The following is a 15918-nucleotide window of genomic DNA, read 5'->3' as shown; positions in this document are numbered from 1 at the left end:
ACAGTGAATGCACGCAGACACATGAACATGGACAGCACATGGACAGCATTTGGACACACGGACGTCACATACGTACACACGGGTGGCACATGGATACGGATCTCAACAGTACTGTTTTCTCCAGTAACAAAATCACCAGAATGTGTGAATTTTGACTAGGGGTGCCCAAACTTTTACACGGCACTGTATTGTACCACCACAATTTATGCTCGGACACAAATTCAGCTGAAGTGCATTGCAGCACAGAGATCCATGTCTGTACACACTGCTGGCCAATCAGAGGGCAGCAGCTGACGTCAGCGTGCACATGACTGGGGGCGCATGGCAGTGATGTCATGCGCTAATGACGCTTGCACACTGAAGTCAGCTGCCGGCTTCAGAAGAGGACGCCTCTCCGCGCCTCGGATTGGCTGCAGTCAATAACTGGGCTCAGCGAGTCAGTACTGCTGACCCCAGCGATTGTCTAAAGTGGTTATGACATCCTGGCTGTATCAACCATGACCTGAGCAGCGTTGGAAAGGCAGAAATGGCCCTGAAAATGGCCTGTGCTTAAAGGCACCTGTATGACTGGTCAATATCGCAGCTTGGTCCTCGGCGGCTATTAAAAGTATGTATTTCTCTGAAACACCACAGCATTTCAGAGACAAACATACATAGCTGAAATCATACAGCCAATGCCTGACACATGCTTCTCATGGTTTGGGCAGCATGTAGCAGCTGACAGGTTCCCTTTAACTCCAATTCTATCAGTTACAGTGGGAACCCGGCTGTGGAATAAAGGTACATTCCTGACAAAATCTTGCAAGTACACAGAACTGTAACCACAAGTCATAATGACATGACATTCTCATGACAATATACTGTACGTGTCATCAATATCTAAGAGTTTAACGCTAAGCCTACACGACCACGTATGTCACGTGACAGCAATTCTCAGACAAGCTGAGCAACAAAACCATTTGTGGCTCCTGTCAGCAACTTGCTATTGTGTGACTATTTTAGAACTGTCGTATATAAGACCTGCCAGTCAGAACTCTGTATTGATGTAATTTCTAAGTACAAGCAATCCAAAACAAATGAAAACGTTTCGATCAACACATGACCTTCGTCAGTTATCTGGATTGCAGCAGTGATGGGAAGAGAGAGTAGTGACGCTGTGGATTGGCAACACATGCTGCAGCATACCCTTCTGAGGATAGTATACTATAAAAAAGATTTTTTTTCTATAAAAGAGAGAAAAATATGCCTATTGCATGTTAGTCAGCCATTCATAAATGTCAAGACTGTTAGATTAGTGGTAAGACGCCTATGATGACAACTTCTCCTTCCTAAAAACGAGAAAGTCTAGGATCTGATTCTATAGCAGATTTTTATAGAAATTTACAAGTGTCTGTAACGCCTATTCATTCCATTGAAAAGGAACAGTTATGACCATTATTATATGTCTGACTAACTTGAATTTTAAAGGGAATATGTCACCAGATTTTTGACAGCTAATCTCAGAGCAGTATAATGTGTAGGCTGAGACCCTGATTCCAGCGATGTGTCACTTACTGAGCTGCTTAGTGCTGATTTTATAAAGTCACTGTTTTACCAGCAGCAGATTATCATTTATATATACTGTATATATGTATACTGTATATATAAATATATATACTGTATATACACACACACTATAATATATATATATATATATATATACATACATACATACATATACACATACATACATACATACATACATACATACGCATACACGCACAAGCACTCTTGACTAAATGCTGGATATAAAAATTTTCCTTTTGCCTTTGGGCAGTTGACTTGAAATCATCACAGGGAAGAGTAAGATGCTGTTAGAGAATGATCTGTGTCCTTCCAGCTTTGCATATATTACATATACATTTTACTATAAGTGTGTATATATCTCGAGCATAAACTGAGATTTTCAGCCTATTTTTTTAGGCTGAAAGTGCCCCTCTCAGCTTATACTCGAGTCATTGTCCCAGTGGGTAGGAGCGGGAGGGGGAGCACAGGAGCCGGCGGCTGTCAGATCACACTCACCCCCTCCTGGCGTCCCTGCTTCTCACATAGGAAGAACTGCGGCGCCGGAGACTGTGTTCAGCGGTCACATGTAGGGATGAGCGAGTATACTTGTTAGGATTTGGTACTTGGTGATTAATGAGATACTTGCGGTACTCGAATCCTAGCGAGTAAATTTCACTACTCGCCTCACAATATTTAGATCTCCCGCCCGGCATTTAGATCTCCCGCCCGGCATGTGTTAGCCATTCACAGTAAAGCCGCCGCCTTCTTTGTTGTGGCACTACTGTGATTGGCTGGCCGCGCAGCGCCACTGTATCGCTGAAGCCCCTGGAGAGAGGTCTCATCAGCTGATGCGGCATCTCTCCACGGGAGACCCTCGTTATTAATGGGATTACTGCGGACAGGTGAGTATAGGTTGCTTTATTATTTTAATTTTTTTACAGGTGATCGATGACTTCGGGGAATTAGGTGTGTGCAGTGAGTATGTACTCTATGTTATGTGTTGTATGTTATGTGTATGTACTGTATGTTAAATGTTGTATGTTCTGTATGTCTTTTTCTTTTTTGTTGACATTTACCACATTAGCTGGATGATGGGAATACTACTTTTCCATCATCCGCTAATGCTGTCACTGTACCGTACATAGACAGATGGGACAAGTAGTCCCATCGGACGATGCCCGCACAGCACCAGTACAGCCCGTACAGGCCCCGCACAGCATCGGCAGAGGCTGGCACAGCCCAGCACAGGTCCGGCAGAGCCCGGCACAGCCCCACAGACCCCAGCACACATTCTCCACGCACGCATAGTCTCTGCCCACACACAATCTCTGGCCATTACTCACATTTCCCATAGACTTACATTGGACTCCCTCCTTGTATTAAGAGCTACTCGTAACGAGTACAGCGAGTCCGGGTATTACACTACTCGCTCATCCCTAGTCACATGGTACCGCTCATTAAAGTAATGAATGTGCACGCCACTCCACTCCCATAGGCATGGACCGCATATTCATTACTTTAACGAGCGGTACCATGTGACCACTGAACACTGGAAGGAGCTGCCGGCACTAGAGACCATCAGAGAAGCAAGGGCAGAGACGCGCCTGGAGAGGGTGAGTATGACGGGGGGGAGCCATGCGATATTCACCTGTCCCTGTTCCACCGCCGTGCTCTGCTCTGTCTTCTGCGACCTCTGGCTGTGACGTTCAGATCAGAGGGCACGATGACGTGTTTAGTGCGCGCCCTCTGCCTGAATAGTCACTGCAGAGACCTGGAAGACAGAGCGGCGCGTGGTGGTGAAACGGGGACAGGTGAGTATCGCAGGTGTCGGGGCTCTGAGCCAATGGCGACGCCGGCACCTGGTGTCATGGTGTGTTTTGGGGTTTGGGTAGATGGTGAAGGAGTTAACTCTGAGAGCCTCTCTATGGATCTGGGGAAGGTTTTTATAGCTTCAGGGGAGAGCCGTCCCCTGTCGCTTATACTCCTATCTGAGTGTGCCCGACCCTGCTCTGTCTGTGCGTCGCGCCAATCATTGTCCGTCTTCCTGGTATTCTGACCCTGCTCTGTTATGGTTTACGTCTCTGGTTTGATGACTCTGTACCTGCTTTGCCTGTGTTGTGTATGACCCTTGGCTTTGTCTGACCTCCCTCCTGAATATCCCTCCAGTACCGCGCTTGCCCGTACTGTGTATGACCTTTGGCTTTGTCTGACCTCCCATCTGTATATCCCTCCTGTACCTAGCTTGCCCGTACTGTGTATGACCTCCATTTTGCCTGACTCTGAGTTTTTGTATAGTGTCCTGCCATCAGGACGCTAAGCCCCGCCCCCTTGCAGTCACGTGACTGTAGGTCCTGTGACTGCTTGCTAACTTCAGCATCCACAGGTCCTGTGCATCTGTACTTTCCGGCTGTACCTGACCCCGGGTCCCCTACAGTGCGGGTGAGTCCCTGCTCAGCGGAGGCTGCATGCCGGCGCTGTCAGGATCCGGACACCTGGCCTCCATAGCGCGCCAGTGTCCCCCACCTGCTCAGGACACCAGCACCTGGACCCCAGTGACGAGAGGTGAGTATGTCTCTTTTTTTTAATCACAGCAATTACCTTTATGCAGCATTATATGGGGCATCTTATGGGGCCATCAACCTTTATGGAGAAGCATATGGGGCATATACGGTATATCTATGGAGCATCTTATGGGGCCATAACCTATATGGGGCATATATATCTATGGAGCATCTTATGGGGCCATCAACCTTTATGGAGCATTATGTGGGGCATAGTGTTCTATGGAGCATCTTGTGGGGCCATCAACCTTTATAGAGCAGCATATGGGGCATATTATTCTATGGAGCATCTTATGGGGCCATCAACCTTTATGCAGGATTATATGGGGCATCTTATGGGGCCATCAACCTTTATGGAGCATTATATGGGGCATATTATTCAATGGAGCATCTTAAGGGGCCATCAATAACCTTTTATGCAGCATTATATGGGGCATGTTATTCTATGGGGCCATCATTGACCTTTTATGCAGCATTATAAGGGGGCACATTTTAATATGGAGCATCTTATGGGGCCATTATTAACCTTTGCGCAGCATTATATGGGGCATATTTTTGCATGGAGCATCTTATGGGGCCCATCATGAACTGTATGGAGCATTATTTGGGGTGTATTTTGTATGGAGCATCTTATGGGACCCATCATGAACTGTGTGGAGCATTATATGGGGTTCCTGATTCAATATGAATATTCAAAAACACTTAACTTACTGATGTCTCAATTAATTTTACTTTTGTTGGTATCTATTTTTATTTTTTAAATTTACCAGTAGCTGTTGCATTTCCCACTTTAGGCTTATACTTGAGTCAATAAGTTTTCCCAGTTTTTTGTGGCAAAATTAGGGGCCTCGGCTTATACTCAGGTCTGCTTATACTCGAGTATATACGATATATACTGTACATACAGTGTGTGTGTGTGTGTATATATACCGTATATACATATATTATAAATATACACTCACTGGCCACTTTATTAGGTACACCATGCTAGTAACGGGTTGGACCCCCTTTTGCCTTCAGAACTGCCTCAATTCTTCGTGGCAGAGATTCAACAAGGTGCTGGAAGCATTCCTCAGAGATTTTGGACCATATTGACATGATGGCATCACACAGTTGGCGCAGATTTGTCGGCTGCACATCCCTGATGCGAATCTCCCGTTCCACCACATCCCAAAGATGCTCTATTGGATTGAGATCTGGTGACTGAGGAGGCCATTTGAGTACAGTGAACTCATTGTCATGGTCAAGAAACCAATCTGAGATGATTCGAGCTTTATGACATGGCGCATTATCCTGCTGAAAGTAGCCATCAGATGTTGGGTACATTGTGGTCATAAAGGGATGGACATGGTCAGCAACAATACTCAGGTAGGCTGTGGCATTGCAACGATGCTCAATTGGTACCAAGGGGCCCAAAGAGTGCCAAGAAAAAATTCCCCACACCATGACACCACCACCACCAGCCTGAACCGTTGATACAAGGCTGAATGGATCCATGCTTTCATGTTGTTTACGCCAAATTCTGACCCTACCATCCGAATGTCGCAGCAGAAATCGAGACTCATCAGACCAGGCAACGTTTTTCCAATCTTCTACTGTCCAATTTCGATGAGCTTGTGCAAATTGTAGCCTCAGTTTCCTGTTCTTAGCTGAGAGGAGTGGTACCCAGTGTGGTCTTCTGCTGCTGTAGCCCATCTGCCTCAAAGTTCGACGCACTGTGCGTTCAGAGATGCTCTTCTGCCTACCTTGGTTGTAACGGGTGGCAATTTGAGTCACTGTTGCCTTTCTATCAGCTCGAACCAGTATGCCCATTCTCCTCTGACCTCTGGCATCAACAAGGCATTTCCGCCCACAGAACTGCCGCTCACTGGATTTTTTTTCTTTTTCGGACCATTCTCTGTAAACCCTAGAGATGGTTGTGCGTGAAAATCCCAGTAGATCAGCAGTTTCTGAAATACTCAGACCAGCCCTTCTGGCACCAACAATCATGCCACGTTCAAAGGCACTCAAATCACCTTTCTTCCCCATACTGATGCTCGGTTTGAACTGCAGGAGATTGTCTTGACCATGTCTACATGCCTAAATGCACTGAGTTGCCGCCATGTGATTGGCTGATTAGAAATTAAGTCTTAACACACAGTTGGACAGGTGTACCTAATAAAGTGGCCAGTGAGTGTATATCTAATATATAAATCTCAAAGTGTGTATGTATGTATGCATGTATGTGTGTGTGTGTGTGTGTGTGTGTGTGTGTGTGTGTATGTATGTATGTGTGTGTGTGTGTGTGTGTGTGTGTGTGTGTGTGTGTGTGTGTGTGTGTGTGTGTGTGTGTCCGGGATAGGCATCGGCACCGTCGCAGCTACAGCCACAAAATTTGGCACAGTCACACGTCTGGACCCCGAGGGCGTCCTAGGCTATGTTGTGAGGCGAAATTTTAACCCCGCGCATTCCAATTCACCAAACAATTTTGCCCCTATCTACATACTGGGGAAAAAGTGTGTGCGTGTCAAGCCCCGCCCCTCATTATGATGTCACAATGGTTGCCATGGCGACGCTAATGTCATCATAGGTTGGAAGCCCCAAAGCTCATTATGATGTCATAATGATTGACTATGGAATGGAGGATGTGTATGATGGGTATATGGGCACGGGACTATGGGATGACGGATATGTATGATGGGTATATGGGCATGGAACTATGGGATGGAGGATGTGTGATGGGTATATGGGCACTGGACTATGGGATGTAGGATATGTATGACGGTATATGGGCACGGGACTATGGGATGGCGGATATGTATGATGGGTATATGGGCACGGGACTATGGGATGGAGGATGTGTGATGGGTATATGGGTACTCTACTATGGGATGGAGGATATGTATGATGGGTATATGGGCACTCGACTATGGGATGGAGGATATGTATGATTGGTATATGGGCACGGGCCTATGGGATGGTGGATATGTATGATGGGTATATGGGCACGGGACTATGGGATGGAGGATACGTATGATGGGTATATGGGCACGGGACTATGGGATGGAGGATAATTATAATTTGCTATAACTAACCACAGTTAAGAAACTGGGTCTGAGCAGAAAAAGTAAATTAATGTGCATGCAAAATGTAATTGCATATGAACACATGACCTTTACCCAGAGAAAACCAAAAACAAAACAAATATCCTGGAATAAAAAAATAAAAAATATATTGCAAAAATTGCATGAAGGTAGTAATAATAGTAATAAGGGTATTTAGTTAACATAATTTTGATCAAAATAATGTAGAAGCCATCCCGCCACGTCAAGGCAACCCCCGTGGGACAGTCCTACCTTCATGCAATTTTTGCAATATATTTTTTCGGATTATTAGTAAACAGCATAAACCGCTCCTCAGGAACCAAGTAGTATGCAGCAGCCAGTACAATGTCCGTTAAACATTCAGCTCTATAGAAAAAAAAACACAGTCCCTCACTAACCCTGGTTAGCATTCCTGTCCGTTACCTGTTGGTGTCAGCCGTACAGGTTCCTGGTTGCCTCTTCTCCTCAGAGGTAACCCACAAACACTCCTCACTGACACCGGTCAGTATCACTCACGGTTGTCAGACTGTCCACTCCGTAGTGTCCCACAGGCCTCCTTCCTCTGGCTTAGGCTAGCCAGCACTGCTTCCCCAGGATGTGCAATGTCTAGCAAGCAGGTTTGGTCTGGAGCCACACACAGAGAAAGACATCTCCTTCTCTGCACACAGACCACTCTGTAGTGTCCAGCCAGGACACATGGAAATCTGTCCACACTGACAGACTACCAACCACTCACACCCATGTGCTAAACAGTCCTCCATTACATAGCTGTAACCACACCCAGGTACCTATCACATAGCTAGTCACGTGATCGTGACATCACCGCAGGTCCTCAAACACACAACCACACAGGCTTCTGCAGCGAAAAAAGGGTACAGTGAGCACCCTCACCTCGTGGTGAGGTATATGGGTAGCCTGACCCTCCCATCTCTCAGTGCTACCCGTAACCCGGTCACAAGTGTAAACAACAACCACTTAGGGCTTATGTGCACTAAAGAAAAAATACTCCGGGTTATATATCAAAGGGAGCAGCCATCCCTGTGACACATACCTCCCATTAAATATGTGGCCATTAGTCACACTACAATATATATATATATACAGCTCTGGCAAAAATTAAGAGATCACTGCAAAATTTTCAGTTTGTCTGATTTTTCTCTTTAGAGGTATATTTTTGAGTAAAATGTAAATTGCTCTTTTATTCTATAAACTACTGACAACATGTCTTCGAATTTCCAAGTACTAAATTTTGTATTTATTTCAAAAAATGAGAAATGGTCAAAATACAGTCATATGTAAAAGTTTGGGCACCCCTATTAATGTTAACCTTTTTTCTTTATAACAATTTTGGTTTTTGCAACAGCTATTTCAGTTTCATATATCTAATAACTGATGGACTCAGTTATATTTCTGGATTCAAATGAGGTTTATTGTACTAACAGAAAATGTGCAATCTGCATTTAAACAAAATTTGACCGGTGCAAAAGTATGGGCACCCTTATCATTTTCTTGATTTGAACACTCCTAACTACTTTTTACTGATTTCCTGAAGCACTAAATTGGTTTTGTAACCTCATTGAGCTTTGAACTTCATAGCCAGGTGTATCAAATCATGAGAAAAGGTATTTAAGGTGGCCACTTGCAAGTAGTTCTCCTATTTGATTCTCCTATGAAGAGTGGCATCATGGGCTCCTCAAAACAACTCTCAAATGATCTGAAAACAACATAGCTTTTCAGGGGAAGGATACAAAAAGTTGTCTCAGAGATTTTAACCTGTCAGTTCCACTGTGAGGAACATAGTAAGGAAATGGAAGAACACAGGTACAGTTCTTGTTAAGCCCAGAAGTGGCAGGCCAAGAAAAATATCAGAAAGGCAGAGAAGAAGAATGGTGAGAACAGTCAAGGACAATCCACAGACCACCTCCAAAGACCGGCAGCCTCATCTTGCTGCAGATGGTGTCACTGTGCATCGGTGAACAATACAGCGCACTTTGCACAAGGAGAAGCTGTATGGGAGAGTGATGCGAAAGAAGCCGTTTCTGCAAGCACGGCACAAACAGAGTCGCCTGAGGTCTGCAAAAGCACATTTGGACAAGCCAGTTACATTTTGGAAGAAGGTCCTGTGGACTGATGAAGCAAAGATTGAGTTGTTTGGTCATACAAAAAGGCGTTATGCATGCGCTGTATTGTTGACCGATGCACAGTGACACCATCTGCAGCAAGATGATGCTGCAGGTCTTTGGAGGTGGTCTGTGGATTGTCCTTGACTGTTCTCACCATTCTTCTTCTCTGCCTTTCTGATATTTTTCTTGGCCTGCCACTTCTGGGCTTAACAAGAACTGTACCTGTGTTCTTCCATTTCCTTACTATGTTCCTCACAGTGGAAACTGACAGGTTAAATCTCTGAGACAACTTTTTGTATCCTTCCCCCTGAAAAGCTATGTTGAATAATCTTTGTTTTCAGATCATTTGAGAGTTGTTTTGAGGAGCCCATGATGCCACTCTTCATAGGAGAATCAAATAGGAGAACTACTTGCAAGTGGCCACCTTAAATACCTTTTCTCATGATTTGATACACCTGGCTATGAAGTTCAAAGCTCAATGAGGTTACAAAACCAATTTAGTGCTTCAGGAAGTCAGTAAAAAATAGTTGGGAGTGTTCAAATCAAGAAAATGATAAGGGTGCCCATACTTTTGCACTGGTCAAATTTTGTTTAAATGCAGATTGCACATTTTCTGTTAGTACAATAAATCTCATTTGAATCCAGAAATATAACTGAGTCCATCAGTTATTAGATATATGAAACTGAAATAGCTGTTGCAAAAACCAAAATTGTTATAAAGAAAAAAGGTTAACATTAATAGGGGTGCCCAAACTTTTACATATGACTGTAACAAAAAAAGCAGTGCTTGAAGACCTCAAATAATGCTAAGAAAACAAGTTCATAATCATTTAGAAACAATACTAATGATTTAACTCAGGAAGAGTTCAGAAATCAATACTTTGTGGAATAACCATGATTTTTAATCACAGTTTTCATGCGTCTTGGCATGCTTTCCACCAGTCTTTCACACTGCTTTTGAATGACCTTATGCCACTCCTAGCACAAAAATTTAAGCAGTTCTTCTTTGTTTGATGGCTTGTGACTATCCATCTTCCTCTTGATTACATTCCAGAGGTTTTCAATGGGGTTCAGGTCTGGAGATTGTGCTGGCCACGACAGGGTCTTGATGTGGTGGTCCTTCATCCACACATTGATTGACTTAGCTGTGTGGCATGGCGCATTGTCCTGCTGGAAAAACCAGTCCTCAGAGTTGGGGAACATTGCCTGAGCAGAAGGAATCAACTGTTTTTCAGGATAACCTTGTATGCGGCTTGATTCATATGTCCTTAGCAAAGATTAACCTGCCCAATTCCAACCTTGCTGAAGCATCCCCAGATCATCATTGATCCTCCACCAAATTTCACAGTGGGTGTAAGACATTGTGCCTTGTAAACGGTGAACACAAGGCCAAGGTTAACAAAAATAAAAAATACAAATTTTTATTTAGAACAATGAGTAAAATCAGATCAACAGGTATATTGGGGAAGAGCATAGAAAAAACACACACATAATGGTGGTACACAAGCACATGCAAAGGGACGCACTCATCCAGATCAAATGTGCTGTCAGTTAATCAAAATAGTATTACAACATAATATTCATGTGGCAAAAAACCACCCATAATATATACCGACTAATGAGAAAATCATGGATGCACAATCAACTGGGGTATACACCATAATCAGTCCCCCTTACTACATCCATAAAGATCCCACTCTGCCGACTGCTCACGGCCTCCCATGATCCACAGACATAGTCACAAGTACCAAATCGCATGAAGAGTTAATTACCGGGCTATTTAGCAGTAGCAGCAGCAGGAGATGGGTCACAGCCAGGATGAGCGCGTCAGCCCCGACGTGCGTTTCGGTCCTCCTTCTTCAGGGGGCATGACTCCACTGATGACCGCCTGCCTCTTTATACCGCCTGGTCATAGCGCATCTGACCGCGTGACCAGAAGTAGCGGTCCGGCCCAGAAGTGACGCACGCCGTTGTCAAGACACCAACGATGAACATGAAGCTCAATTCATCATATGCTGTCAGAAAAACCGCCGATCAAATGAACATCCAATTCACATAGGCCATCATCATTAAGGGAAGTTACTAAAATATAAAATCAAAATTAAAATGTGGACAACACACAATGTGAGCATTCTCACTAAAACGGAACGGTGTGCTCATAGGAATGGGGCATAGCTAATATGTTCGTTTAGTCCAGATGGATGGACAGTGCCAAGTGTCCAAATCCATCTGGACTCTAATTGGGCCAGCCTTTTAGATGTGTCCCCTCCCCGGATACCAATATTCAACACATCAATGCCTCTCACCCTGAGAAGGCTATCATTGCAGCCGTGGAACTTCCTAAAATGACGGGGGATGGTTTTTAATAATGACCGATCCTCTGCGGACAGTGCTGCCTCAATCCCCAATACATGCTCACGCACACGTTTCTTAAGTTGCCTAGTGATCATGCCCACGTAAATCAAATTACATGGGCATACCGCATAATAGATGACATTTCTACTCTCACATGTTATATATTTTTTAATTTTATATTCACGAGAGCCATCTTGAATACATCAGTGCGATCCATATTGGGACAAGCCACGCAATGTCCACAAGAGGAATTCCCACACCGCCTAGCCACCCGATCCAAAAACATACCAGACACCATACCAGTATAGTGACTACTGACCAATGTATCGCGTTGATTCCTTGACCTCCTAGCCGCAATGGCAGCCCTCTCAGGGAGGAACCCAGACAAGACCGGGTCAGCCTTCAAAATATGCCATGATTTATCTAAAATTCTCCTCATATGAGGAAAGTGTGAATGAAAATTGGTGACAAATCTAATTTTATTTGTCCCATCCTTGGGCTTTTTCCCATATAGGAGCACATCTCTAGGCGAATGTCTGGCCCTATTAAATGCACGTTTAATCCTTCTATTGCTGTACCCACGTTCTAGCAGTCTCAATTTTAAATCATCACTCTGTCTAAGGAAATCCTCATCAGTGGAACAAAATCTGCGCAATTGCAGAAATTGTCCCGTGGGGACAGATTGAATCATATGGCCAGGATGGGAAGAGGTCACATGCAATAACATATTAGTGGAGGTCGGTTTCCTAAATATGTTGGTCTGTATTTCACCCCTAGTATCTTTCTTCAGTGTGACGTCCAAAAATTCAATCATCACAGGATCGAATTTATATGTAATAAAAATATTCAATCCAATAGTGTTAAGTGATTTCATGAAGGCACTTGACCCTGCCAGATCAGTAAAATGTCGTCGATGTACCGCGTCCAGGAAAGGACACGGCACATCGGTGACGACTGATCAGGCAGGGAGAGGTCTCTCTTCCACAGCCCCAGTAACAGGTTAGAATATGCCGGGGCGAAAAATGCCCCATAGCTGTCCCCTGGAGCTGTAGGAAGAAAGACCCCTTAAATATAAAGAAATGATGAGTTAACGTGAAAGTTAATAATTCCAAAATCAGCTCCCTGATGTCACCTGGCAAATTTGACATTTTAAGGAAAAACGATATAGCACGAATGCCATCTTCATGCCTGATACTCGTGTATAGAGACTCAATGTCTCCAGTCACCAGTATCATATCCTCCTCCAACTGGAGTCCATCCACCCGCCTCAGCAATTCACCTGTATCCTTCAAGAAAGATGGCAACCCCTCCACAAGTGGTTGCAGTTTGGAGTCTATCCACCGATTTACATGTTCCAAATAATTACCTCTCCCTGAGATAATAGGACGACCAGGGGGTGTTTGCGCATACTTATGGACCTTGGGAAGTAAATAGAATATAGAAATAGTCGGTTCAGATACAATAAGAGCACTAGCCAACTCCTTAGATATTACACCAGCCTCCTTTGCTCTATTGATGATAGTAGACAGCTGTGTGGAGTAGGCGGACAAGGGGTTAAACGTTAGTTTCTTATAACATACTTTATTATCAAGTTGCCTAAAAGCCTCACGCTCAGAGCACTTTAGGCCAGACAACCACGTTGCCCCCCTTGTCCGCCGGCTTGAAAACAACATCATCAAGGTCCTGCAGGGCGCGCAGACGTCCCCGCTCCTCTCTGGTCAAATTATCGCCATGGATATATTGTGGAATCTCGAGAAACTCCCTACTCACAATTTGTACAAACAGGTCCACATTCGGACAAGAGGATAGAGGAGGGAATTTTCTAGACCTAGGACGTATCGATGGTGGTACCTTACCTCCTTCAGGAGTGTCATGCTCGGTGGACAGTTCCTCCAAAGTCTGCAATGCTATTTGCTCTTCTGTTGGAAATAATTTAGAGAGATTGCCATCAAAAAAGTATTTCTTGAAGATAAGGGACCGAGCAAAGAGATGGAGGTCTTTTACTTCCAAAAATGCGTCAAAGGGCGCAGCGGGTGAAAATGAAAGACCCTTCTCCAGAATAGCCAAATCAACATCAGTAAACACATGTGAACTCAAATTAATTACCTTATTATTATATTTGGTGACATCAGGAGACCGACCTTGTCGTCTATAAGGATGAAAGCCACGTCCTTTTTGATTACGTCTGACAATTCCTGACCTAGTGGCCATTGAAGAACCAGATATATCCGATATATCACTCGCAGTGGATATAGACGTTTGAGACGAAACACGTCCCATTCGACTTCCCTGCGGACTAGGCTTCCTCCATAAATAGACAGAATTATTCTCATAATCTCGTCAATCACGAATGATCTTATTCAATTGGGTGGTCTGTATCCGTTTAACTACCGATTCCAAAACTTTATCAGTTTCATCCTGAAAAATATTCCATTTCTCAATAGTACCAGAAGATTTAAGGTCTTCCTCCATAGTTTTAATAGATCCATCCAATTGAGAAATCAAACCAATATTATGCCCACTGCCCACTTAAAAGTTGCATTAAGGTCTTTGAACACTCACTGCAGGCCTCTTCACACCTGGCCACAAATTCACCATCCTCCACAGGAAATGAGGGTATAACCCGAACCCTTAACCCTCTTGGTATAATCTTCTTGGCCAAATACCTATCCAGGAAGGTCCAGTTCCACCACAATTTAGTTCTTTTAATTACTAGTTTCTGTAACATTGATGCCTGATCATCCCATTTCACATCACCGTTCTGTTGGATGTTAGACCCATCTCCCCCAAAGGCCTGATCAATCTGAGATAGCCAGGATTTCTCCCTGGCTTGAAAATCCATGTTGGACCAGATGCCTGTGCAAAACATAGTAAAAGTTAAATAACACCAGCAGGTCAAACTCACATACATGGTATATCACATATGCATCTACCATATAATTATTATGGCTTTTCGCTGCCTATCACCAATAACACATAGACCGTACCAGTCAGCAGAGTGGGATCTTTATGGATGTAGTAAGGGGGACTGATTATGGTGTGTAACCCAGTTGATTGTGCATCCATGATTTTCTCATTAGTCGGTATATATTATGGGTGGTTTTTTGCCACATGAATATCATGTTGTAATACTATTTTGATTAACTGACAGCACATTTGATCTGGATGAGCGCATCCCTTAACATGTGCTTGTGTACCACTATTATGTGTGTGTTTTTTCTATGCCCTTCCCCAATAAACCTGTTGATCTGATTTTACTCATTGTTCTAAATAAAAATTTGTATTTTTTATTTTTGTTAACCTTGGCCTTGTGTTCACTGTTTTTTTGGTATGGTCTATGTGTTATTGGTGATAGGCAGCGTAAATCCATAATAATTATATGGTAGATGCATATGTGATATACCATGTATGTGAGTTTGACCTGCTGGTGTTATTTAACTTTTACTGTGTTTTGCACAGGCATCTGGTCCAACATGGATTTTCAAGCCAGGGAGAAATCCTGGCTATCTCAGATTGATCAGGCCTTAGGGGGAGATGGGTCTAACATCCAACAGAACGGTGATGTGAAATGGGATGATCAGGCATCAATATTACAGAAACTAGTAATTAAAAGAACTAAATTGTGGTGGAACCGGACCTTCCTGGATAGGTATTTGGCCAAGAAGATTATACCAAGAGGGTTAAGGGTTCGGCTTATACCCACATTTCCTGTGGAGGATGGTGAATTTGTGGCCAGGTGTGAAGAGGCCTGCAATGAGTGTTCAAAGACCTTAATGCAACTTTTAAGTGGGCATAATAGTGGTTTGATTTCTCAATTGGATGGATCTATTAAAACTATGGAGGAAGACCTTAAATCTTCTGGTACTATTGAGAAATGGAATATTTTTCAGGATGAAACTGATAAAGTTTTGGAATCAGTGGTTAAACGGTTACAGACCACCCAATTGAATAAGATCAATCGTGATTGACGAGATTATGAGAATAATTCTGTCTATTTATGGAGGAAGCCTAGTCCGCAGGGAAGTCGAATGGGACGTGTTTCGTCTCAAACGTCTATATCCTCTGCGAGTGATATATCGGATATATCTGGTTCTTCAATGGCCACTAGGTCAGGAATTGTCAGACGTAATCAAAAAGGACGTGGCTTTCATCCTTATAGACGACAAGGTCGGTCTCCTGATGTCACCAAATATAATAATAACGTAATTAATTTGAGTTCACATGTGTTTACTGATGTTGATTTGGCTATTC

The 15918-nt window shown here is 43.6% G+C and overlaps 1 protein-coding gene across 5 annotated transcripts in view; it reads right to left on the bottom strand.

The window, feature by feature from the left end:
• The window catches only part of LOC141101394 (interleukin-1 receptor type 1-like), a 226197-nt gene that overhangs the window by 69456 nt on the left and 140823 nt on the right, over positions 1 to 15918 (bottom strand). For 2 of the 5 annotated variants that reach the window (XM_073590453.1, XM_073590452.1), the window contains exon 3: positions 13524 to 13586. The exons of 2 other annotated variants lie outside the window; for them this stretch is intronic. In XM_073590453.1, the coding sequence (XP_073446554.1) occupies positions 13524 to 13541 (18 nt within the window). In that variant the 5' untranslated portion in view covers positions 13542 to 13586. Of the gene's footprint in view, positions 1 to 11084; positions 11395 to 13523; positions 13587 to 15918 lie in introns of those variants that run through there. One more of the 5 variants, XM_073590457.1, reaches the window with a different exon arrangement.

The sequence above is a fragment of the Dendrobates tinctorius genome, unplaced genomic scaffold (assembly GCF_039654945.1).
Source record: "Dendrobates tinctorius isolate UK_male_01 unplaced genomic scaffold, ASM3965494v1 ptg000117l, whole genome shotgun sequence".
NCBI lineage: Eukaryota > Metazoa > Chordata > Amphibia > Anura > Dendrobatidae > Dendrobates > Dendrobates tinctorius.
This window is presented reverse-complemented; position numbering and strand designations above follow the sequence as displayed.